The 23,131-nt window shown below is 40.3% G+C and overlaps 1 protein-coding gene across 1 annotated transcript in view; it reads right to left on the bottom strand.

Moving 5' to 3' along the window:
* Mroh2b (maestro heat like repeat family member 2B) overlaps window positions 1-18,206 on the bottom strand; it is a 64,792-nt gene extending 46,586 nt beyond the window's left edge. Inside the window, exons 1-9 of the mRNA XM_027401374.2 lie at window positions 18,191-18,206; window positions 16,995-17,056; window positions 13,680-13,790; window positions 12,656-12,815; window positions 11,851-11,949; window positions 11,110-11,264; window positions 1,767-1,907; window positions 1,357-1,449; window positions 1,189-1,258 (exon numbers count right to left, since the gene is read on the bottom strand). Of these exons, the coding sequence (XP_027257175.1) occupies window positions 1,189-1,258; window positions 1,357-1,449; window positions 1,767-1,907; window positions 11,110-11,264; window positions 11,851-11,949; window positions 12,656-12,815; window positions 13,680-13,790; window positions 16,995-17,056; window positions 18,191-18,206 (907 nt within the window). The remainder of the gene's footprint in view (window positions 1-1,188; window positions 1,259-1,356; window positions 1,450-1,766; window positions 1,908-11,109; window positions 11,265-11,850; window positions 11,950-12,655; window positions 12,816-13,679; window positions 13,791-16,994; window positions 17,057-18,190) is intronic.
* Between the last annotated feature and the right edge of the window lie 4,925 nt (window positions 18,207-23,131).

Raw genomic sequence — 23,131 nt, 5'->3', positions numbered from 1 at the left:
TTTCTAGAAACTTGCAGGAATTGGGTGAATCTGCTCAGTACTTTGGTCTCCCGTGGAGTTAGGGATATTGGCAGACTAGAGAAAGCTAGTCGAATGGGTCCTAATTCAAAGGAACTAGTGTCCCTATAAGAAAAGGAGAAGAGGCACATGAATGGGCATGCCACAAACATGGAAGGAGAAGCCAGAGACTGGAGTGATGCCTCATATCCTAGGAACTAGAGGGCTACAGGACAGAGCAACACAATGACAAGCTAGAGGGAGAGGTATTTGTTTTGGAAGTTATCAGAATAAAGTGAATTAGGCTGGGAAGAAGAATGTACATAATCAGAGGAGGTAGGGGAAAATGGAAAGGGCTGGAGTGACTGATTGCTTAGCAGTTCACAGCACTAAATGCTCATCTAGAGGACTGTGGCTTGATTCTCAGCATCCACATGATGCCTCTAAAGCATCTTTAACCCCAGTTTCAGGTGATTTGATGCTGTCTTCTGGTCTCCAAGGGCACTTCACACACAGTGCACAGACATACACCCAAGCAAAACACCCATAAACATAAAAAAGTTAAAAATACTTGAAAACCAAAAAGATAAGCAGTGAAGTGGGAGAGATGACCCAGGGGAGGAGCTTTCAGAGGAACCAGATGGCTGTTTTCATAGACACCAATCCAGGGACTTTGGCATTTCCTTTGTAATCTGTGCCAGGCATTTGCCAGGTGGTAGAAAGGAGACTTAAATAAGATGGTGCAAAATCCGATGAATAAGAAGAAAAGGAGGAGAAAGAGGAAAGAGATTCTTTTTTAACTAAAGTGCTTGGAATCAAAGGAATGGCCAAGGATGAATCAAACAAACCATGACTTTGGACTCAACGATATCACAGCATCTGATATACTCAGACAAACAGCAGTTTCCTTTCTTTAGGGTGAGAAATTCATGCTAGTTTCCTAGAAAATCTTCTGGTTGGTAGCAGATAATTCTCTCTACCTGGAGCCCCCTTGTCCTGGGGCAGCCTGGCATGACTCGTCACCCTACCCATGCCACTCATCCTCCGTCCTTGTGAGTAGGAGGGTAGGCAGAGGCTGCTGTGAGCCTTATGGACATTCTGCATGTGTGGAAGCAATTCCAGTGACAGCACACTCCAGCACCTTTGTCATTTTGAGATACTTTTATTAACTCTCCGGATGCTGGGTCATACCTAGAATGAGGAAACAGCTTGAAGCTTCAATTTTGTTTTCCTTTATTGGAGGCTCAGGAAGTCTGCAGACCTGAGTAGAGAGGAATAACAATTGGGGAGTAGGCAGGCGTCAAAAGTAGAGAAGTAGTTTACAGTCAACAAGCAGACTTGACAGCGTGTACTTCCTACCTGGTGGAGCAAACTGGTGAGAGTGGATCTTCTCAGGTTCTTGGGAAGGACAATGTCATAGAGGACCGCTGCAGTCAATATCTGTTTGAGACTCTAAAATGGAAGCACTTGTGGGTTAGGTGGATGATGCCAGTGAAGCAGCCACACAGGAAGTAAAGGCCAATGATTATATTTTGTGAGAACACACCTGACCTTGCTGCAGTTACAACTTTTATTAATGAGTCTAACCTCATCTGCTTGGAGTAACAGTCCTTTGTTCCCCTTTGGAGTTTCCACCAACAGTTGTGACAAGCTCTGTATGTCTGCTGTGTCCTTAGAAATATTTAAGTGGAGCTACTGAACTGGTGGTGTTTGGGTTTCCCAAGCTCTTTGAGACTTAGAAAGGCTGCATACAGAGTCTCTCTTCTCACCTGTGTGATGTAGAAATCACTCTCCTTGTCTTTGTACTGGGTCAGGAGCCAGGGTACTTGGCTCAGGGCGTATTCGTGAAAGTCTTCACGATGCAGCAGCAGGCTCACGGTGGGGCCATGGACCTTGACTATGGTCAAAGTCTGTAGGGGCAATAAACGAAGGTCATTGTTTACACTGTGCTATGCTTTGTGTATAGTTTTCAGTGCCCTGAGTGCTTTGGGGACTCTGTAAACACAGAAATCTCCTTTAGAAAAAAAAAAAAAACCTTTAGAAATGAAGTAGTTCTATTTTTGGAAAATGCACAGGTAATGAGTGCTGCTTGATGACTCTATGCTGTACCAGCAGTTTCCTGCAGATTAAAACCTTCCATTTTGGAGGGAAACTTGCTAAGACACAGGATGTGACGTAAAGCAACAGGAAGTTTTAAGGGGAGATGAAACATTCCTTCCAGCAGGGAAGTTTGTTTCTAGCAACAGAACACTTCACTGTTTGAGATTACAACCTTTCATTTTTCAGGGAAGTGCATCAAGATACAAGTTGTTTATAGGGAGGTGAAATAACAGGATATTCTAAGAGGAGGTGAAACATTCCATCCTTCAGGAAACTCATTAAGTCAGGAAACTAAGAACTCAGTGTCTTCAGGAAGTTCCTGAAACTGGGAAGATTCTCTAGATCCCTCCCTCCCCAGGTATACATAAGCAGTAAGGCTGGCTGAGAGACATTCTCAAGCAAACTCAATTGCCTGAAAGAAGCAGAAACCAGATGAGCTGCCTGGAAGAGACTGAGGTCAACTGAGCTACCTGGAAAAGACATCCTTCAACCTAGTAGAGCCACCTGCTGGCTATGTAGCAGACTCTAAGTTTCTAGCTTTCATGAGCTGTCACCCATGCTGGGATGGGCTTTGGTGATGCAGCTGTCTTGCAAAAATTATTTCTGCTCCTGAAGCTAACCGCAATATTCTGCAAGTAACACCAACAAAACCCATGGGTTCACCAAGTTGCACTTTGGTGATACTTTGATCTTCTGCCAGTTCTGTTTCTTCGATGAGTAGATGCTTTTGCATATATCCCCAGGAGGAGTGTCACACAACATTCCATGTGACTTTGACACTTTCCCTTCACATCATTTTCCTTACAATATTTTATTTATTTTCTACCTCTCTTTAAAGTTTTTAGACATTCTGTTCTAAAGTTCCTACCTCCACTTGTTACCTCCCACCCATCCCAGAAGTCCACTCTAGTGAACAACTTCCAGAGCATAAGATATGACAAATATTAATCATAAAAATCCAGGTACTACCACTATCTTTTTCCTAAAAATTAATTTTTAAATAAAAATTAACAGTTGGTCGAATACTTTGATAGCCTGATTTCTGTAGAGAGTATATGTGGTAATTTGAAAAGTTTTATTTTACAACAAGCCATATAAAAACTTAGTGGCTAGACCCCACGAATGGGAAGTGGCATGAACTCCTGAGCTAATTGGAAGCATGAGGGTAGGGGAGAGGGTGCTGCCACAATAAGAGCACAAGAAGAGGAGTAGAGGAGAGGAAATGGAGGAGTAGAGATTTTGAGTAGGGGGAAGAATAGAGGAGAGAGAGCAGGATGAGAGATGCCATATTAGAGGGAGCCACTATAGGTCTGAGAAGAGATCTGGAACCAGGGAGATCTCCAGAGACCTACAAGGATGACACGATCTGACAATCCAGGCAATGGTGGAGAGGATAACCTAAAAGCCCTTCCCCTAAAATGAGATTGATGACTTCTCTTTATGCCATCCTAGAGCCCTCATCCAGTGGCTGATGGAAGCAGAGACAGACATCCACAGAAATACACTGAGCTGAAATCTGGAATTTAGTTGAAGAGAGGGAGGAATGAAGATCAAAGGGGTCTGGACCAGGTTGGAGAAACCCACAGGAACAGTTGGCCTGAAAAAGGGAAAGCACATAGACCCCAGATGCTATCTGGGAGGCCAGTACAAGACTGATCCAGCCCTCTGAACATGGATGTCAATAAGGAATTCTCTGCACTCCAGGGAGCCTCTGGAAGTGGATTAGCATTTTTCCCTGGTGTAAGAAGGGACTTGAGAGCCCATCCCATGTGAAAGGATACACTCTGGCCCTGGACACATGGGGAAGGGCCCAGGCCAGCACAGGAAGATTTGGTGGACTTTGCAGAGCCCCCGTTGAGGGCCCTACCCTGCCTGGGGAGTGGTGGGTGGATGGGGTGGGGGTAGGTTGGGGGTGGGGGAGGAGGGATGAGGGTGAGGGGAGGGAGAGGGAGAAGGGACTTACATGTGAAACAAGCTTGTTCCCTAACTTGAACTAAACAAAACAAAACAAAAAAAACTTAGTGGCTCATAACATTCATTTCACTTGAGGCTGTGCCTTTGGGAGATGGTTCTTCTAATGCATGTTTTGGTGAACTACATCATTTCCAAGACTTTTCTTGCTTGAGTTCTGTAGTTGTGGATTGTAGAGCTTTAGTAACTGTTTTAAAGCTTCTTTCTTAGCTTCTGCAATTTCATTCTCCTTCTTCCTCTTCCTTCTGAATTCTTTCTCCATCTTCTGTCTTGAGTTATTCCTTTGTGTTTTTCTGGAACTTAATTTTTGCCGCCTTCAGCTCCTTATGCTGTTCTTGGACAACACTATCTAATATCATTCACTTGTTACTTAAATAGTGATACATCCAAACCTATGTGGCTAGTTTTTGGTTTTCTTCTTAATCATGAGCCTGAATGTATCCAAACTTACTAACACACCATAGGCATTCAAGTCAGTATGTCTGCATTAAACCCATGAAAGCTACTCTCTCAAACTTGCTATTCTTCCTCATTCCCTTATCTAATTTAATGACACCAAGATCATTTACATCAGAAATCTGGGACTCACTCCAAGGACCTCTATTTCCTGCACTGTAGGCATACAGTTCATATCAAATCCTGTTGATTCTGTTCATCAGCCTCTTCCTCCTCTGATCAGAATGACCAACACTGTGATAATTGATCTTACCATTTATGACCTAGAATAGTTTTATAGCCTTCTGATCATTTTGCCTCCATTTATCCCTATATCAGGCAATGAAGTTCGAATTATCCTCCATGAACTCTTTTATTTGCACATTCAGCCTCCACCTGGTGGTACTGTTGTAGAAGGTTGTATAATGAAGCCATGAGATGAAGCCACATTGGAGAAAATTGGTCAAGAAGGGTGGGTTTTCGAACAAACTTATAGTGGGAGACTTCAACTCCCCACTCTCACCACTGGACAGGAACACCAGACAGAAACTTAACAAAGAAACAAAGGAACTAATAGAAGTTATGGCCCAATTGGACTTAACATATCTATAGAACATTCCATCCAAATACAAAACAATTTACCTTCTTCTCAGTGCCACATGGAACCTTCTCTAAAATCGACCACATACTTGCCAACATAGCCAACCTCAACAGGTACAAAAAAGTTGAAATAACCCCCTGTATCTTATTAGACCACTATGCTTTAAAGTTAGAATTCAACAATAACACAAATTGCAGAAAACGTACAAGCTCATGGGAATTAAGTAACACTCAATTGCGCAATTTCTGGGTCCAGGAAGAAATAAAAAAAGAAATTAAAGATTTCCTAGAATTCAATGAGAATACAGACACAACATATCCAAACCTATGGGACACTTTAAAGCAGTGCTAAGAGGAAAGTTCATAGCTCTAAGTGCCCACATGAAGAAACAGGAGAATAATCACATTAGAGAATTAACATCACAACTGAAAGCTTTAGAAAACAAAGAAGCCAATATACCCTGGAGGAGCAAACACCAGGAAATAATCAAATTGAGGGCTGGAATCAATAAAATGGAAACTAGGAGAACAATACAAAGAATCAATATAACGAAGAGTTCGTTCTTCGAGAAAATCAACAAGATAGACAAACCTTTATCCAGACTTGTCAAACAGCAGAGTGAACATGCAAATTAATAAAATCAGGAATGAAAAGGGGGACATAACAACAGATACAGAGGAAATCCAGAGAATCATCAGGTCATACTTCGAAAACATATATTCCTCAAAATTCGAAAATCTAAAGGAAATGGACAATTTTCTGGACAGATTTTACTTACCAAAATTAAATCGAGAACAGATAAGCAACTTAATTAGACCTATAACCCCTAATGAAATTGAAGCAGTCATCAGAAGTGTCCCAACCAAAAAAAGGACAGGGCTAGATGGCTTCAGTGTAGAATTCTACCAGAAATTCAAGGTATAGCTAATACCAATTCTCCTCAAAGTATTCCACACAATAGAAGCAGAAGGGTCATTGCCCAACTAAGCCACACAAAGACACACCTAAGAAAGAGAACCAATATTCCTCATGAATATTGATGCAAAAATTCTCAATAAAATACTGGCAAATCAAATCCAAGAACACATCAGAGAAATCATCCACCATGATCAAGTAGGCTTCATTCCACGATGCAAGGATAGTTCAACATACAAAAGTCCATCAATGTAATCCACCATATAAACAGACTGAGGAAAAAAACCCACATGATCATCTCACTAGATGCTGAAAAAACATTTGACAAAATCCAACATCCCTTCATGATAAAGGTCTTGGAGAAATCAGGGATAACAGCAACATACCTCAACATAATAAAAGCAATATAAAGCAAGCCAACAGCCAACATCAAACTAAATGGAGAGAAACTCAATGCAATTCATCTAAAATCAGGGACAAGACAAGGCTGTCCTCTCTTTCCATACCTCTTCAATATTGTCCTTGAAGTTCTAGCTAGAGCAATAAGACAACAAAAGGAGATCAAGGGAATACAAATTGGAAAGGAAGAAGTCAAACTCTCACTATTTGCAGATGATATGGAAGTCTACATAAGTGACTTGAAAAACTCTACCAGGGAACTTCTACAGCTGATAAACACCTTCAGCAAAGTGGCAGGATACAAGATTAACTCAAAAAAATCTGTAGCCCTACTATATACAGATGACACATTGGTGGAGAAAGAAATTAGAGAAACATCACCCTTTACAATTGCCACAAACAACATAAAATTCCTTGGAGTAACACTAAAAAAAAAAAAAGCGAAAGACCTGTACCATAAGAATTTTGAGTCTCTAAAGAAAGAAATTAAAGAAGATACCAGAAAATGGAAATATCTCCCATGCTCTTGGATAGGTAGGATCAACATAGTAAAAGTGGCAATCTTGCCAAAAACAATTCAATGCAATCCCCATCAAAATCCCAACACAATTCTTCACAGACCTTGAAAGAACAATTTTCAACTTTATATGGAGAAACAAAAGACCCAGGATAGCCAAAACAACCCTGTAAAATAGAGGAACTTCTGGAGGCATCACCATCCCTGACTTCAAGCTCTATTACAGAGCTATAGTCCTGAAAACAGCTTGGTATTGGCACAAAAATAGACAGGTAGACCAACGGAATAGAGTTGGAAACCCTGAAATTAACCCACACACCTATGAACACCTGATTTTTGACAAACAATCCAAATTCATATGCTGGAACAAAGAGAACATCTTCAACAAATGGTGCTGGCATAACTGGATGCAAACATGTAGAAGACTGCAGATAGACCCAAGCCTATCACCATGCATAAAACTTAAGTCAAAATGGATCAAAGACCTCAACATAAACCCAGTCACATTAACCCTATTAGATGACAAAGTGGAAAATACCCTTGAATTAATTGGTACAGGAGACTGCTTCCTGAACATTACACCAGTAGCACAGACGCTGAGATCAACAATTGATAAATGGGACCTCCTGAAACTGAGAAGCTTCTGTAAGTCAAAGGACACAGTCAGCAAGACAAAACGGCACCCCACAGACTGGGAAAAGATATTCACCAACCCCACACCTGACAAAGAACTCAAGAAGCTAGTCTCCAAAACACCAAACAATCCAATTAAAAAGTGGGGTACAGAACTAAATAGACAATTCTCAATAGAGGAATCTAAAATGGCTGAAAGGCACATAAGAAAGTGTTCATCATTCTTAGCCATCAGGGAAATGCAAATCAAAACACCATCTGACTCCTGTCAGAATGGCAAAAAAACCAACCAAACAAACAAACAAAAAACACCAATGACAGTTTATGCTGGAGAGGATGTGGAGAAAGGGGAAAACTTCTCCACTGCTGGTGGGAGTGCCAACTTGTACAGTCACTTTGGAAATCAGTATGGCTACTCCTCAAGAAAATGGGAATCAGTTTACCACAAGATCTAGCAATTCCACTCTTAGGCATATACCCAAAAGAAGCACATTCACACAACAAAGACATCTGTTCAACGATGTTCATAGCAGCACTATTTGTAATAGCCAGAATCTGGAAACAGCCTAGATGCCCCTCAGCTGAAGAATGGATAGAGAAAATGTGGTACATTTACACAATGGAGTACTATTCAGTGGAAAAAAAAACAATAGAATCTTGAAATTCACAGGCAAATGGATAGAACTAGACGAAACCATTCTGAGCGAGGTAACCCAATCACAAAAAGACAAACATGGTATGTACTTACTCATATGCGGATTTTTAGACATAGAGTAAAGGATTACCAGGCTATATTCTACACTGCCAGAGAAGTTAGTAAACAAGGAGGACCCTAAGAGAGACATACATGGTCCCTTGGTGAAGGGGAAAGGGTCAAGATCCCCTGAGCAAATTGGGAGCATGGGAAGAGTGGGGAGGGAGCTGGAGAATGAGAAGGAAAGAAGAGGAAGGATGCAGAGGTCATGAGGGAGCAGAAAGTTTGAGCCAGGGGAAGAATAGAAGACAGGATATGTGATAGGTAGGGCTTTAGTTGGGGAGGGGATGGTAGCAGAGGAAGGGAGGGAGAAGGGAACTGGGACTGGCATGTAAAACAATCTTGTTTCTAATTCAAATAAAAAAATCTGAAAAAAAAAACCTTCTAAGAAGTATAATGCTACTTTAGATCATGGCTAAGGCTAACAAGAAAAACAAAAAAGAAGAGCGAGTTTTAGGGCATGTGTCATTTCCTGTTTGTTTCTGCTTCCTGTTTCACCAAGGTGTTATGTGATGAGTCCCTGATGCACACACACACAATTTTGCCACTTTTGAGCTGCCTGCAAGAGTGTTTTCCCTTTGTGTTGGGTCATGTCCTCTCAACTAAGATAAAATAAACCCTTCTTTCCTTAAGTTGCTTTTTGTCAGGCTTTTGGTCACAGCATCAAAAGTATCAAAAACATCTATCTGGTATAGGTTTAAAACTGATATCACAATAATTCTCCTAACATTAAAATCCTTGTTGAGAATGTTTCAAAGATATCAAAAAGTTGCAGATCTTGTGCAACATTTACGTCACTTCATTATATGACTGAGATGACTTTTCTATTTTCATTCATTTATGCCTTTGGGCTACTGTTCCCCTTCTTCTAGTGTATTCGCTAAAGCATGCCTGTTATCCATTTCCAGCTTGCACTGCAGTGGCTTTGATTCTGTTGTGGGATGTAAGACTTGGTTTCAATGCTATAGCCTTAGCAGGGCTCATCAGCGAGTAGAGTTGAGCCCTACTACTTGGTTTAATTTCTTGGTTGCTTTGAAAGACTTAAAAATTAGCAAAGAAATATAGCCCAGATAAAGAAACTCTCTAAACTGAATGTAGGGCAGCCTAACCCAGAAACTAAGGCCACTACTATGACTTAGGGCCTGGAATTTACCAGCTTACAAAGCCATAAGATAACTGGGTACCAAGAATTCCCAGATGGCCACCCTCCCCGAGGGGCTCATGGAGGAAAAGATTGCCCCACTGGCCAATGTGTCAATAATTAACAATTAAGGGTCCCTACGAAACAAAGAGATAGCTACCATTTGCTCAAGTAAGATAAGCATATCCTGAGGTCTGCAGGTTTTACAACTGGTGGGCCAGGAGGCTATCTGATTTCCAGCCCTCTCCTCAAGACAAAGGGCCTCCTAGGAACCCATGACTCTGGTCACACCCCTCCCTAAACTTGTGGTTTTTGCCTTTAAAAAACGCCTGTGCCTGGGGGACGGGGCTGCTCTCTACCTGCATGCTGAGAGAGCCCCTTTGTACAAATGTCCACCTTTCATTAAAGCCTCTTGCTGTTTGCATCAAGTTTCTGCTTCCTCATGGTGATTGGGGTGGTCGTGGTCCTGGGAAAAGATTCTGGAGGCCTGAGTTTCTGGGGGTTCTCACAGCTTGCCTGACTCTTCCTGTGTGAAGCAAGGTGTGTAGCCATGAAATGAAGGTGCTGGATTTTGCTATGCAGGTGCCCCAAAAGGAGAGATAACTTTAGAACTTCCACTGGCTAAAGATTTGGCCACCTTAGATGTTCCCAGAATTAGAAAGTAATTCCAGTCTTAAACCTCTTATAAGGTTTAATAAGATAGCAAGAAGAAACTTAAACAGTATATATTTTAGCTTACTTTAAAATTTATATTAATTAAAATTATATTAAGCATAATAAGAATAGAATTATATATGTGAAAGTATTTTGTAATTCATTCACCGTAAAGAATTACCCTATTTTCACACAGTTGAGTGAATTCTTTTGGCGTTATTTATCTAATTGTGTTATTGGTAGACACCAGAGAATCTTTGTATCTATTGCTTTTTTCAAGTTAATGATTCAGTTCAGATGTAGTTTATGATATATGAAACATAAAAGAGTTGACATTTTCTCATTTACCCATTTGCTTGCCCCACATACTGAAGTAGCAGAGTGTGATTTGATCTGTTTAATCTTTGATATATCTCCATCATCTGTAAGAGGATCTGGTATGTTGTTGTCTTTCAAAAAACTTTAGATGGGACAACGGATAAATGGTGACATGAAGCCCATAGAAAAATTGATAGAGTTGATATAACTCCTAAAACGTAATTAGTGATTCCCACAAGAATTAAACTTACCATATAAGAAAAAGAGAAAATTTAAAAAGTTACATGTTTGCTGATTTAACTCTCAAAAATTCTTTTAAAAATTCTTTAATAAGGCCAGCCTGGTCTACAGAGAAAGAGAATTCCAGGACATCCTGGTCTACAGAGAAAAAAAATTCCAGGTCAGCCTGGTCTACAGAGAAAGAGAGTTCTAAGGCAACCAGGGTTACACAGAGCAACCCTGTCTTGAAAAACCCCCAAAATTTGCTTTAATAGCTTAAAGTGTAGACAAGAAACTAAAGAAGGTCACTAAAATTTGTACGCATGCGCCCAAACACACACACACACACACACACACACACACACACACACACACACACACACACACACACCACACGGTGTAACCAGCTTGGTGGGGTGAGGATGCAACTTGAGCCTATCTGAAGCCCCACTCACATTCATGGGTGAGGCCTGGGGTGCCCATTTCTCCATTATGTACCGGAACAGCATGAAGATCTTGTCAGAGAGCCGGTGGGCATCCAGTTTGGGATAGGGGAATTCCTTCCAGTGGTTGACATACTTGTAAATGGCCTTGCTGAATTTTTCAAGGGCTGCATTAAAAAAATACAACCACAGACTGAGAAAACATAAAGATGGGAAGAACCATGAATTTATTCTAAAAGAGAGAACAATTAACAAAAGTTTCTAAATCATCTTAAGACTTCATCAAATTAACATGAACATTGTTTAGGCCATTTTAATTCATAAATAATAAATGTAAAGGGCTGGGTGGTGGTGGCACACGCCTTTAATCTTAGCGCTCGGGAGGCAGAGGCAGAGGCAGGCTGATCTCTGTGAGTTTGAGACCAGCCTGGTCTACAAGAGTGAGTTCCAGGACAGCCTCCAAAGCCACAGAGAAACCCTGTCTCAAAAAACCAAAAAAAAAAAAAAAAAAAAAAAGTAAATTAAAACTATCATGACATACTATTACTGGGAGATACTCTGTCCAGATGGAAAATATTTGCAAGTGACACTTGCCAACCAGATTAAGATATTCTCACACACTGATGGCAGAGCAGAATTGATATAAACTACAAACTCTTTGGAAAACTCTTTGTGATCAGTCTGCATTGTGTGCGAAGTGTCCTGGAAACCTGTCTGGATCTTAACCAAACACTGCATCACAGGGGTACCCACCTATGCAGAAGGTTTGCTTCATATTTTCATCCTCTACCAGCCTGAGCATGGTCTGCATGGTGAGCAGGGTCATCATCATGAAAGGGATGCTCTGGGACACTACAGTGAAGGGCGCAAGAGGAAAAGGCATCATTCACTTTCTCATGTGGGAAATCCCGACTCTTTCCTGTATCTACTACAAATATCCCAGGGCTGAACAGCATACAATAGACAGATGAGGGGCAGAGGGAATTTTGTGTTCTTGCTCTTCTTCTCCCACCTGAAAGCCTGAATATGGGTTCATCAAGGTGTGGTGGGTCTGAAGGAAAACAGTAGCTACCTAGCCACCTACACACGTTGATTAGTAGCAAACAATTGCTATTTGGATCATTACTTCACGAATGTTTATATCTCCTATCTAGCGTTGCCTCTGTTTCCAAGGTATAGCAAATGTGACAGGTGCTCAATAGCATCTGTTCAATGAAGTACTATAGAAACAAATGACGGGAAACCTTTTTTTACATAAGTGTCCTGTTGCTGGTCTCTTATGACTCATGGAGAATGTGCTTCTGTGGAAGCAGAGACACAAGAAGGGGATGAGGAGGATGGAAAAGAGCTCAACCCTATTTAGTACATCCTGAATCAATGGCTGGCCATCAGGTTCCTCTATGCTCATAACACCTCTCATGCTTTTCTGTCAATGGTTTTTAGTGCAGTAGAACATAGACACTCATGCTTTTGCCTTAACTCTTTTTTTTTTTTGATTTTAGGCAATTAGTCAGGTATAGTTATTTCCTAGGGAACACTTGGAATGTTCCTTTTATACCATAGCTGGTTGCCAGTTCAGCCAGGGCAAGCACAACAAATTCATTTGGCAGCTCCAGAATCCTGAAGTTACTTTGCACTTCATACATCACAGAGTTGAAATCATGAGCAGCAAGAGACACCAGCACCTCACCAGCCAGCATTCTGATTTCTCTTGGAATCTGAAGAAGATAAAAATATAAGTAGAAGAGCGAGTCTAAAAGGGGGAATAGTCTATGTAATATTCTAAGTTTACCTAGATTTGAGATAGAGGAAGAACAGACTGATTGAAATTCATAGTACAAATCTCTCAGGTAGGATTCAGCAACTGGGAATGCAGAGGCAATTTTTATGCAGTTCTTATATACTTGGGAACAATCTATGTTTCTATGTTTCTTTTCCTTCTCTTCAGACAGTTTCATGTTTTATGTTTAAGAAATATGAATTACTGTGGTTGGATAAGTAATGGTGAAAAGAATCAGGCCTGGGGTTTAGTGCTTTAATTTAGGTGTAATTCGATTTAATTATCTTAAAATTTAGAAATGATGGGAGACACTTCTATTTTCTGTGATGGTAAGCTAGGTAAATTTGATCAACCCTCCCACTAAGGGTAATAAAATCTCAACATGATACAAACAACCCACTGAAAACTGTACTCTTAAAAGCACCAGAGAGCTTAAACATAGAGCATAAGGAATTCCTGAATTGAGATTTGGAAAAAGGTCAGACAATGCAAGATAAGGAGGTAGATATTGAGACAGGAAGTGATATGGGACCCAAGAAAACTGTACTCCACTGAAATAAACTCTCTCAACTATGGACAATATTCCCTCAAAAGTCTTTCATATACTTTTCTCATTTCCTGTGCATTGGTAACAAAGAGATTCTACTAGTAACTAAGTAAGCTACCACGAAGAACAAATATTCTGATTATGGCTCAGGGATCCATGAAGGAAAGGCATTTGTGATATCCATGTTGTATCCAAGTCAGCCAAAGTCTTCAATATCAGCCCTAGGGCACATTCACCACCAAGACGAAAACTTACATCCTCATCCCTCATGTCCTTAGAAGTGTAATAAATCAACTTTTGGACTATTGCATCATCCAAGATGTCAGTATTCTGAATAAAAGAAGCGAGATGACTGTAAATGTCTTCCTGTGAACACAGAAAGGTACAAAAGGTACAAATTAGAGTTTCAAAAATAAAGATCTCAGAAGAAGTGTACATAAATGACACCACTAAACTAAGCAAAATATATGTACTGCACAGTATTCTAGACTTTTAATGCCTCTTTAGGAGCCAAAGGTCTACATATGGAGCAACATTAATTCTAAACCTTATTTTATCCTGTTACATTTCTAAGACAAGATAATAATTGAATTAGAGACAGAGCTGTCAGTGTCTGCCTCTCAGATCAAAAGTATCTCACAGTCCCAGTTGTAGAGATGGCAAGGAAGTGTCCATCACCCGAGTTGCTGCTCTTACAACTGGGGTCTTTGTTATGGCACCAAGAACCACCTTCTATCATCCAGGACATTGCTGCACTGTGAAGCTGCATCCCAAGGGTGTTACAGACTTTCATCTATGGCCTTTCTGAGACAATATGGGGACCTTCTTGGACAGCAGTGCAGCTCTGGGAGACATGCCATTTGAACACATGCCCATGTTGGGGCTTTTACAAATCTTCTGGATGCTGACATGTGGAAGATGAAAGGGAAACTGGAGTTCTCAGATCTCCAATTGCCTAAAGCACACGCCTCCAGGAATTGCACCTGTGTCTATGGTGTGAAATAGCTGTCTTTATCCTAGCATAGCAGATCACTGTGTTACACTCACCCTAGGAAATGTTAGAAAAAGGCATAGCTTGTTTTTTTTCTCTGTATTTCCTGTGATTGTCTAAACACTCATAAGACTCTGCCTTGCTCCATGTTTATTCTCTGATTTTCGAAGGCCTTGTTCTCTTTGCAAAAGTCACTTTATGGAGCCTTTACCATATTTTGGAGCTGGCATAGACCCTTTATTTGTAACGTTTTGATGGGGAATGTACTTCTTTGTATGTTTATCTTATTGACTGTTGAATAAAATACTGTTTGGCCAATGGCAAGCAAGGACTAGGAGTCAAAGAGGATTCTGGGAAATGTAGTAGAGAAGTGATGATCCCGGCAGGAAGTGACATGGCAAGGAGACTCATATCTAAGCGAGGAAACAGGAGTATGCCCTCTTTCCCCTCCGCTCCTGCTCCTGCGGCACAATGTGATCCACTGACAAGGAGGGACGCCATTAAGGCGTCTGATAAGATAAGTCTTATAACATATATAGATTTATGATAATTAAGACTGAGCTAACAGATGAGAAGTCCTAGTCATTGGCCAAGCAGCTTTGAACCTAATACAAGTTTCTGTGTATTTATTTGGGCCTAACTCGGGCAGGCGGCTGGCGTAAAGCACACACGTGGCAGTGGGGCTCAGGCAGATTTTGGCAGAAAGATTTATCATAACAATGTTTCATTAATGTTCATAACAATGCTTTATTAACATATTTGTGCCACTAATAGACTCAAAACGGGGGAGAGAGTAACTTCATTTGTAGTTACTGTTGAGTGTTGATGCTACACTTTGAGTACTTGAATCCTTAGCTGAGTCCTTCACCCATTGGATGTAGTGCTGGCTACTTTTATTTTGATACCACATCTGGGCCCATTTCCATTGTTTTTTTGTTTTTCAGAACATCACACATGTAGGAATGCCTGGCTTGTAACTTGCTACATAGATCAGGCTGATCTCAAACTCATATTAGGCCTGCCTGCTTTTGCCTCTTGAGTGTTGAGATCAAAGGTATGATCAACTATGCTTGACCCCATTTCTTTAAAAATTTTATTTGTTTTTATTTATGTGTATGTTCCTGTGTGTATCAGTGTACATGTGAGTACAAAGACTATAGAGGCTAGAAGAGGGAGTTACATTGCCTGGAACTAGGGCTGTTGGTACTTATGAGCTTCTGACAGTAGCTGATAAGGAACACAAGCCGTATACAAGATTTGGTTATTAATGGTGTATTATAAATGATAACAATGTAAACAACTCACGTGGGCACTCCAAGCTGCCAAGATCCCAGATGCTTCCAAGAGCTGGCTGAACCCTGAGAGAGAGGGAGCACCTCCAGTCCTCTCTCTTTATCCTACCCCTCTATGTACCTGTGGCCACACCCAAATGGGCATCATCAGTGGTACAGGTATCCAGGGTCTCTTCCTACAATCAGGTGTGGCTGTTGGAACCAAACCAGGTCTTCAGCAAGAGTAGCCTGTGTTCTTAACTGCTGACCTGTCTGTCTAGACCCTGACCCCATTTCCATTAACCAATTTCCCCCATCATGAAAGCAGCCTAGATGTGGTGGCTAAAAAAATATGCTATTCTTTAGTTTCTCCTCTAGAAACCCTATCTCAGTACTTAATCACTCCAGAAATAATTTCCTAAGCTTTTCTAAATTTTTGAGAAACAGTGCTCTATGGGAACATTCGTTTCTGTTGTGAGATTCGTAAAATGGTTGTTAATCATACCTAATGTTAGGAGCTTTATATGCCTTGTTTGTCATTGAAGGAAATAATTAGAATTCCTGACAGTGAGGCCTAGTTTTTGGTATTTTCTTCAAGCAATCAACAGGCAAGCAGGATTGAATATCACCAAGTCACAGTATAACACCATAGACACTGCCTTTCCCAAAACGCAATGCTGAGAAATAATTAGGGTGATTTTTTTGGCATGAGATTGGCTTCTGTCTGAATATGCTGTAGATGTCCCTATTTGGGTAAGTCACACAATGTATCACTGTCAAATGAAAATAGAAATACAACATCATGGAGTTGTGAGGAGTGGTATTATATAACACATGCTATGTGGAGAGCATCAAGCAGTCCACTTCATAGACAAGTGTTCAGTGAAAGGCAGTAACTGTTATTTGGCACTTGATGACTGAAAAACCTTCAATTTCCAGAGAAAGTTTCAGGTGTGGGACAGCAAGATAGATGAACATGGGAAGTCTGCACATTTTCAAAGCAACACTCCCATTACAAAGGAGGAGAATCTAAATCATATTGTTATAAACCTGGCATTTCCCACTTTCCACTTCTACCTACATATGGTTATGTACAAAAATCCTTCAGTAACTTCTGTGAATCTTGAAATGCTAAATACCATTATTTCAGCACTATAATGACTTCTATTACAAATGCATTTTTCTAAAAGATTTAATGACATAAGAGAAGCCAGAAAAGAAGAAGGAAGCTGAAGCAAAGGGGAACGTGTATAGAATGTCTCAAGTGCTGGATAATAGAAGATGAACGGGAAAGAGACCTTTGCATACCTTGCTAATGTTGTCCTCCTTACTCAGCATCCCAATAGTGAGGTTAATATCGCCAAACATGTCTAAAATACATAGAGGAAGAATTAAAATAGGCATCAAACTTCACCTCCACATTAGTAAATTCACTTCCTGTCTGCCTCCACTCTCCCCTTAAAAAATATCTCTGTCTCTTTCTTGCATTGCTAGCTCCTGATGGTAGGAATGTATTGCATTTATATTTCCTATCCCCAAGGGACTTGACGCTAACAGATGTGTAGTGACATTCTGAAACTAAGGATCAGTGTAGAGGTGCAGAGAGAGCATGCAAGATTCCCATTTGTGACTCTGATCAAGTGTGTAGCACCCTCTATACGTCTTCTAACAAGGTTTGACTTTCAGGTTCAATAAGATAAATCCTTCACATCTGACTTTAGCATTAGAAGAAACAGTGGGAATCACTTCTTGATTTTTCCTCCTTCCTCCCTTAATGAGCCACTGTGTTTTCCTCCCATACTTTCTTCTTGTTTATCTACTTTTTTTGTGCTTTCAAGGACCTTCTTCCGCACCACATACACAGCACTTTGCTTTTTCTCAATAAAGACCTAACTATTGGATTTGTATTTTCCAAAAAGACGTTTTTTGATAAAAGATAATAGAAAGTAATTAAATGCTGCCACTACTGCCACTACCACCATTATCACCACCACTCCCACCCCTACTACTACCATTAACAGGAGCAACAACACAGTTGGAATCAAAAGACTGCAACAATTTCAGGCTAATGGCAGGCTGGCAGGAGGAAGGGGTAAAGATTTCCCATGAGCCTGTGAGTCAAGCACATACCCTATTAGTGTAGAACTTTAGGCAAAGCAAAAGATAGCACTGTTGAAAATTGGAAGAAAATGTTTCAAAGATTTTAAAATATTCAAGATTAAATAAGAAATGATCTTTTTGGTATATATATGCATTTATACACACATATGTGTATAGTGTACATACACACTATATATACCCTTTCCCTCAAGTAGATTGAAATACAACTATCTCAGCCTTCCAGTCTCTCACTGATCCTTCACAATCAACATTTTATTTTTATCTATTTTTTCATAAAGAGGAAATAGAGTGAAATAATCTGACCTCAGCAAAAGCCTTTAGAATCATCCAGAAAAAACCATGCATGTTAGACTTCTCACTCCTCAGGACCCAGAGACACTTACCTGTGTATTCCTCCATGTGGGGAGTTGTCTTGGCCGTTTGAGGCTTTACAAGAGACAGCACCTAAATATCAGAAGCAGTTCAGCTAAAAAGTCAGTGAAACAAGTTGGCAAATTTCTCACATAAGGTTCCCTAAATGAAAGTCCTTCCTCACTTGATTGGCAGGGTGATCTGGGAGCTTCTGGTGATGGGTTTGCTCTTGAGGCGGACGATGCTGAATTCTATCACCATCACATTTTGCTTCTGAGCTCCTGATAACCAAGATGGCTGCATCTCACCAAATGTTGTCTCTTTGGAGGAGACCAGTATGTTTAAGGAGGAGAAATTAGAAAGTAGGACTCAATCCATTGTTATAGATGAAAGGAGCCACTTTCTCCGTTGTTGGGTCCATTGATCACAAGTTTAAGAATTATTTGTTTTGGTGGCCACTTTACTGGCCTGATGTTGGTAAAGCTTTTAGGTGGTCTTGATAGTTCTATTTGGTGAAAGTCAGTCACACAACTGGGCATGCTCAGTGGACTGGAATGCCTGTCAGGGACAGTTGCAAGGAATGACCAACTGACACAGAGGCAAAGCCAAGCCACTCTGGCCCCCTCCCCACCACTCCTCACTGACTTCTCAGAATCTTAGCAGTCCCATAGCCTCAGGCTGAGGCTCCTTTATATCTCTTTGGTTTCAAATGATTTGTTACATTGATTTCTTGGCCATGGTACTTTTATAAGGTGGATTTGAATCTTATCCAAATGCCCCTGAGGCCTAAACCCATGTGATTGCAGTCTCCAATACTAGAAAGATGACTGTGAAGTAGTCTAAACAATCTGTGGGGCTGGATGTGAACAGAAGATGCTCATAGCAATTTTGATGATGGCTTCTCAGGTTATTTTCGTTAAAGAAGCTTATTTCAGATCACACAATGAAGTGGTTAAAACTAGGCTTTTGACGTAATCATTCTTCAGTTGAGAACTTTTATTGGTGTATACTTTTTAAATAAATGGTGTTAGATTTTATAAAGAAAATTTCAAATATATCATGTAGGTTTTACCAAATCACCCCATCTACTTTTTTCTTCATCCTCCTTCATATTCGTTCTATTTTGTTTTCTTCTCCCAGCCTCCCTTTTGCTCATTGTGTGTGTGTGTGTGTGTGTGTGTGTGTGTGTGTGTGTGTGTGTGTATAGTCTAGAATCCAAAATGAGAAGAAAAAGATATCTGCCTTCTGAGCCAGGCTCATTTTGCTTAATATGACAAAGTCCAATGACACCCATTTTCTAGTAAAAAATAATTTGATTTTTAATTTGTGACTGAATAAAAGTAGATTGCATATATAAACAGCACGTTCCTTTCACCCACTCTCCTCTTGGAAGACGACTAGGCTTGTACCATGCCTTGGCTCTTGTGAACAGTGCAGCAGTGAGCTGGAATGTGTTAGTATCTCTGTGGTAGGATGAGTGCATGGATATATACCCAGTAGTGCCACAGCTGGGTCATATGGTAGTTCTAGCTTTAGTTTCCCACTCTCCACACTATGAATGGTTGCACTAATTACACCCCTACCAGCAGTGTATGAGATATTTTCCCCCACATCCTTACCAGCATTTGTTTGTTTCTTTTCATTTTGTCCCATTTGTTGATTGGGTTGTTTTGCTTTTTCAGTATTTAACCTTTCGAATGCATTCTAAATATCAATCTACATCAGATGTATAGTGAGCACAGATTTTCCTTTCATCCTGTATAGGCTCTTTCCAGTCTCCTATTTCTCTTGCAGTTCAGAAGCTTTTTAATTTCACATAATTCTATTTGTCAGTCCTTGGTATGATTTACTGAGCTGTGGTGTCTGTTTCCCAAAGTTCCCACTTTTGCCTATCTCCTAGCAGTTTCAGAGTTTCAGGCCTCGCCTCAAGGTCTTTGATACAGTTTGAGTGGATTTTGTTAATCATCTATCTAGTAGACACATATCTGTCTCAGTTTTCCAAGTGGGCATCACTTTCCCTGGGCGTGTCCTCTACAACACCTTATCCCAAGATGCAGGCCCTACCTCCAACTCAGGCCTGGGAAATTAGAACGAGGCATGAGGAATCTGTATTAGAAGAGTACTGATCTATATTTTAGTGAGTAATGATCATGAAAGTCTAAGAAACACTTGGAGAGCTCTTGTTCCCCAGACTGATAGCTGGGAAACCAACATGGAACTGATCCAGACCCCCTGAATGTGGGTGTCAGTGAGGAGACCTTGGAAATCTTGGGGACCCTTGTAGTGGATCAGTATTTATCCCTAGCATAGGAATGGACTCTGGGAGCCCATCCCACATGGAGTGATACTCCCTGAGACTAGACACAAGGGGGTGGGCCTAGGCCCTGTCCTAAAGGATATGACAGACTTTGACGACCCCCTATGGAAGGCCTCACCCTCCCTGGGGAGCAGATAGGGTATGGGATAGATAGGGTATTTAGTTGGGTGGACAGGGGAGGAAGGGAGGGAGAGGGACCTGGGATTAACATGTAAAATAATCTTCTTTCTAATTAAAATAAATTAAAAAAGAAACACTTGGTAGGATCCTTGTCCAACAACCAGCCAGTAAATAGGCAAAACTTTCAACAGTTTTTTGAGGGTGCTCACTGCAATTGGCAAGCATAACAGATGCTCTTCTGCATCCTGCCTCATTCATACCATTATCAAAATGGTCTGTTGTTGCTGGAGTTTCTTGTCCCACCAGGTCCCAAAGCCACTTCAGCCACAAATAAACACACAAAGACATATTAATTATTAAACTGTTGGCCAATGGCTAGGGCTTCTTACTGGCTATCTCTCTCTTAATTATTAGCCCATAACTATGAACCTATGTATTTCTACATAGCTTTATCTTACCAGAGAATGTCTGGCATATTCCATCATCCCAGTCTCTACATGGCATCCCCTCGAGGTGTCTCTCTGCCTCTCTCCCCAGCATTCTCCTAGCCCCGCCTATCTTCCAGCCTCTATTGACCAAACAGTGTTTTACTCATCAACCAATAAGATAAAAATATATACAGAAGGACATCTCCCATCAGTCTGAGGTGAGTCTGAGCATTACTGTAATGGTTAGTGCCACCCTGAAACTCAATGCTGTCCTAAAGCATATACATGTAAGTCATGTCATTCAGACTGAGAACATTGTATTTATATATTTATGAACACATATATTTACATATTTATGAACATACATATATATATATTTACACAATGGGCTGCTACTCAGTGGGAAAAAAGAATTACATCTTGAAATTCACAGGCAAGTGGATGGAACTAGAATAAAACCATCTTGAGTGAGGTAACCCAGACACAGAAAGACAAACAGGGTATGTACTCACTCATAAGTAGATATTGGACATAGAGAAAAGGATTACCAACTTATAATCCACAATCCCAGAGAAGCTAGGAAGCAAGGAGGACCCTAAGAGAGACATACATGAACCTCCTGAGAAAGGAAAAAAGACAAGATCTCCTGAGTATTTACATATTTATGAATACACATATTATATATATGTATATTCATAATATTAAATATGTGTATAAGTTTATATATATTTAGGAATATATATATATATATATGTGTATACACACATGTTTATGTGCACACACAAATATGTAATAATGAAAAAGAGATCATGAATTTTAGTGAGAATGTGTTGGGGATGCATGGGAGGAGTTGGTGATAGGAAGGGAAAGAGGGTAATGATATAATTATCATCTCACAAATTTAAAAAATTGTGAAAATGACAAATAAGAAATAATATGCTTTTGGAGTGTTAAAGAAGATTGTGCAATAAAGTTAATAATTAGAATCTAGCTATTTAGGAAATTGTTATAATTTTCGTTTTTTTGTGAATGGCAACAAATGATTTTTAGGCATTTCCATGCATAAAGATTTTGTTGATTTCATAGAAAATTAGGGAGGGTAGGAGATGATTGATTTATCTTAACTTTGTAATTTACTCATCAGCACAATCCAAACAAATATTCTTGACTAATGTCTTTTCAGAGAAAGCACATTTAAACAGATTAGAAAACCCTATATTCTCAGAACAGCCAATTTTCTGTAATTTTTCCCTTTTGGGGGGACCTTCTTCTTGCACATTTTCATCAATTCCTCTTCTCCTTTCGTTAGACAAACACAATGTAGGTTTGATTCCTGTGAGGCTCTAGAAGCTTGTTAAACAGCAATTCTCAAAGCTGGTGAAGATGGTGTGTAGTGAGGAATTCAGTACTATTTCTCAATATTTGTTTATGAAGGAGCCTGAATTCAGCCTTCTTAAAAACTAGGGTGCCTCTCTAGGTGAACAGTAACTCTTTGCTTTCATTATCTTTGTCTGCTTCAGACTCCCTGTATTACTGGGGAAAATCAACCAAGGCCCTAGATTACAAAAACAGGAAGGGATCCATTTTGTTGGCTTTATGATCATCTCCCATGCCAAGCGACCCCTCCAATTTTCATGTAATTCCAAAACCATTGTTAGTGTCCCTAATTCCAAAGCAACAGAACTTTAAGTGTGGCTTTCTATCAAACCTTGGTTGTAGGAGTTTCTTACTTTTCTATCCATAAACACAGTAGGAAAATAATCTCCCTTATTGTACTGGTAGATATTGGTGATACAGGGAGAGTAGACTGGAGAACCTAGCAGGGGTGAAACCCAAGGCAGTGTCACTGTGGGTCTTGAGCTAAGGGGGTTGTGGCACATGACTGAAATGGGAGGATGAAGTTGGGAGAGAGAGGGCAGAGGGATTTGGAGAGAGAATACAGGGAGAGCAAATTAAAACTAACCATTTGAGGGGTAGTATAGAAACCTAATTCAGTAGAAGCTTCCTAAAATATAAACATTCATGAAAGTGATCTAAGTGAAATTGTCAAATGATGAGGAAGACAGAGTGCCAACTGGACATTTTTTGTCACCAGATGAAGCTTCCCA

This window comes from Cricetulus griseus, chromosome 2 (assembly GCF_003668045.3).
Source record: "Cricetulus griseus strain 17A/GY chromosome 2, alternate assembly CriGri-PICRH-1.0, whole genome shotgun sequence".
Taxonomy (NCBI): Eukaryota; Metazoa; Chordata; class Mammalia; order Rodentia; family Cricetidae; genus Cricetulus; species Cricetulus griseus.
Note: the sequence above shows the minus strand (reverse complement) of the source record. Positions and strands in the feature narration are given on the sequence as shown.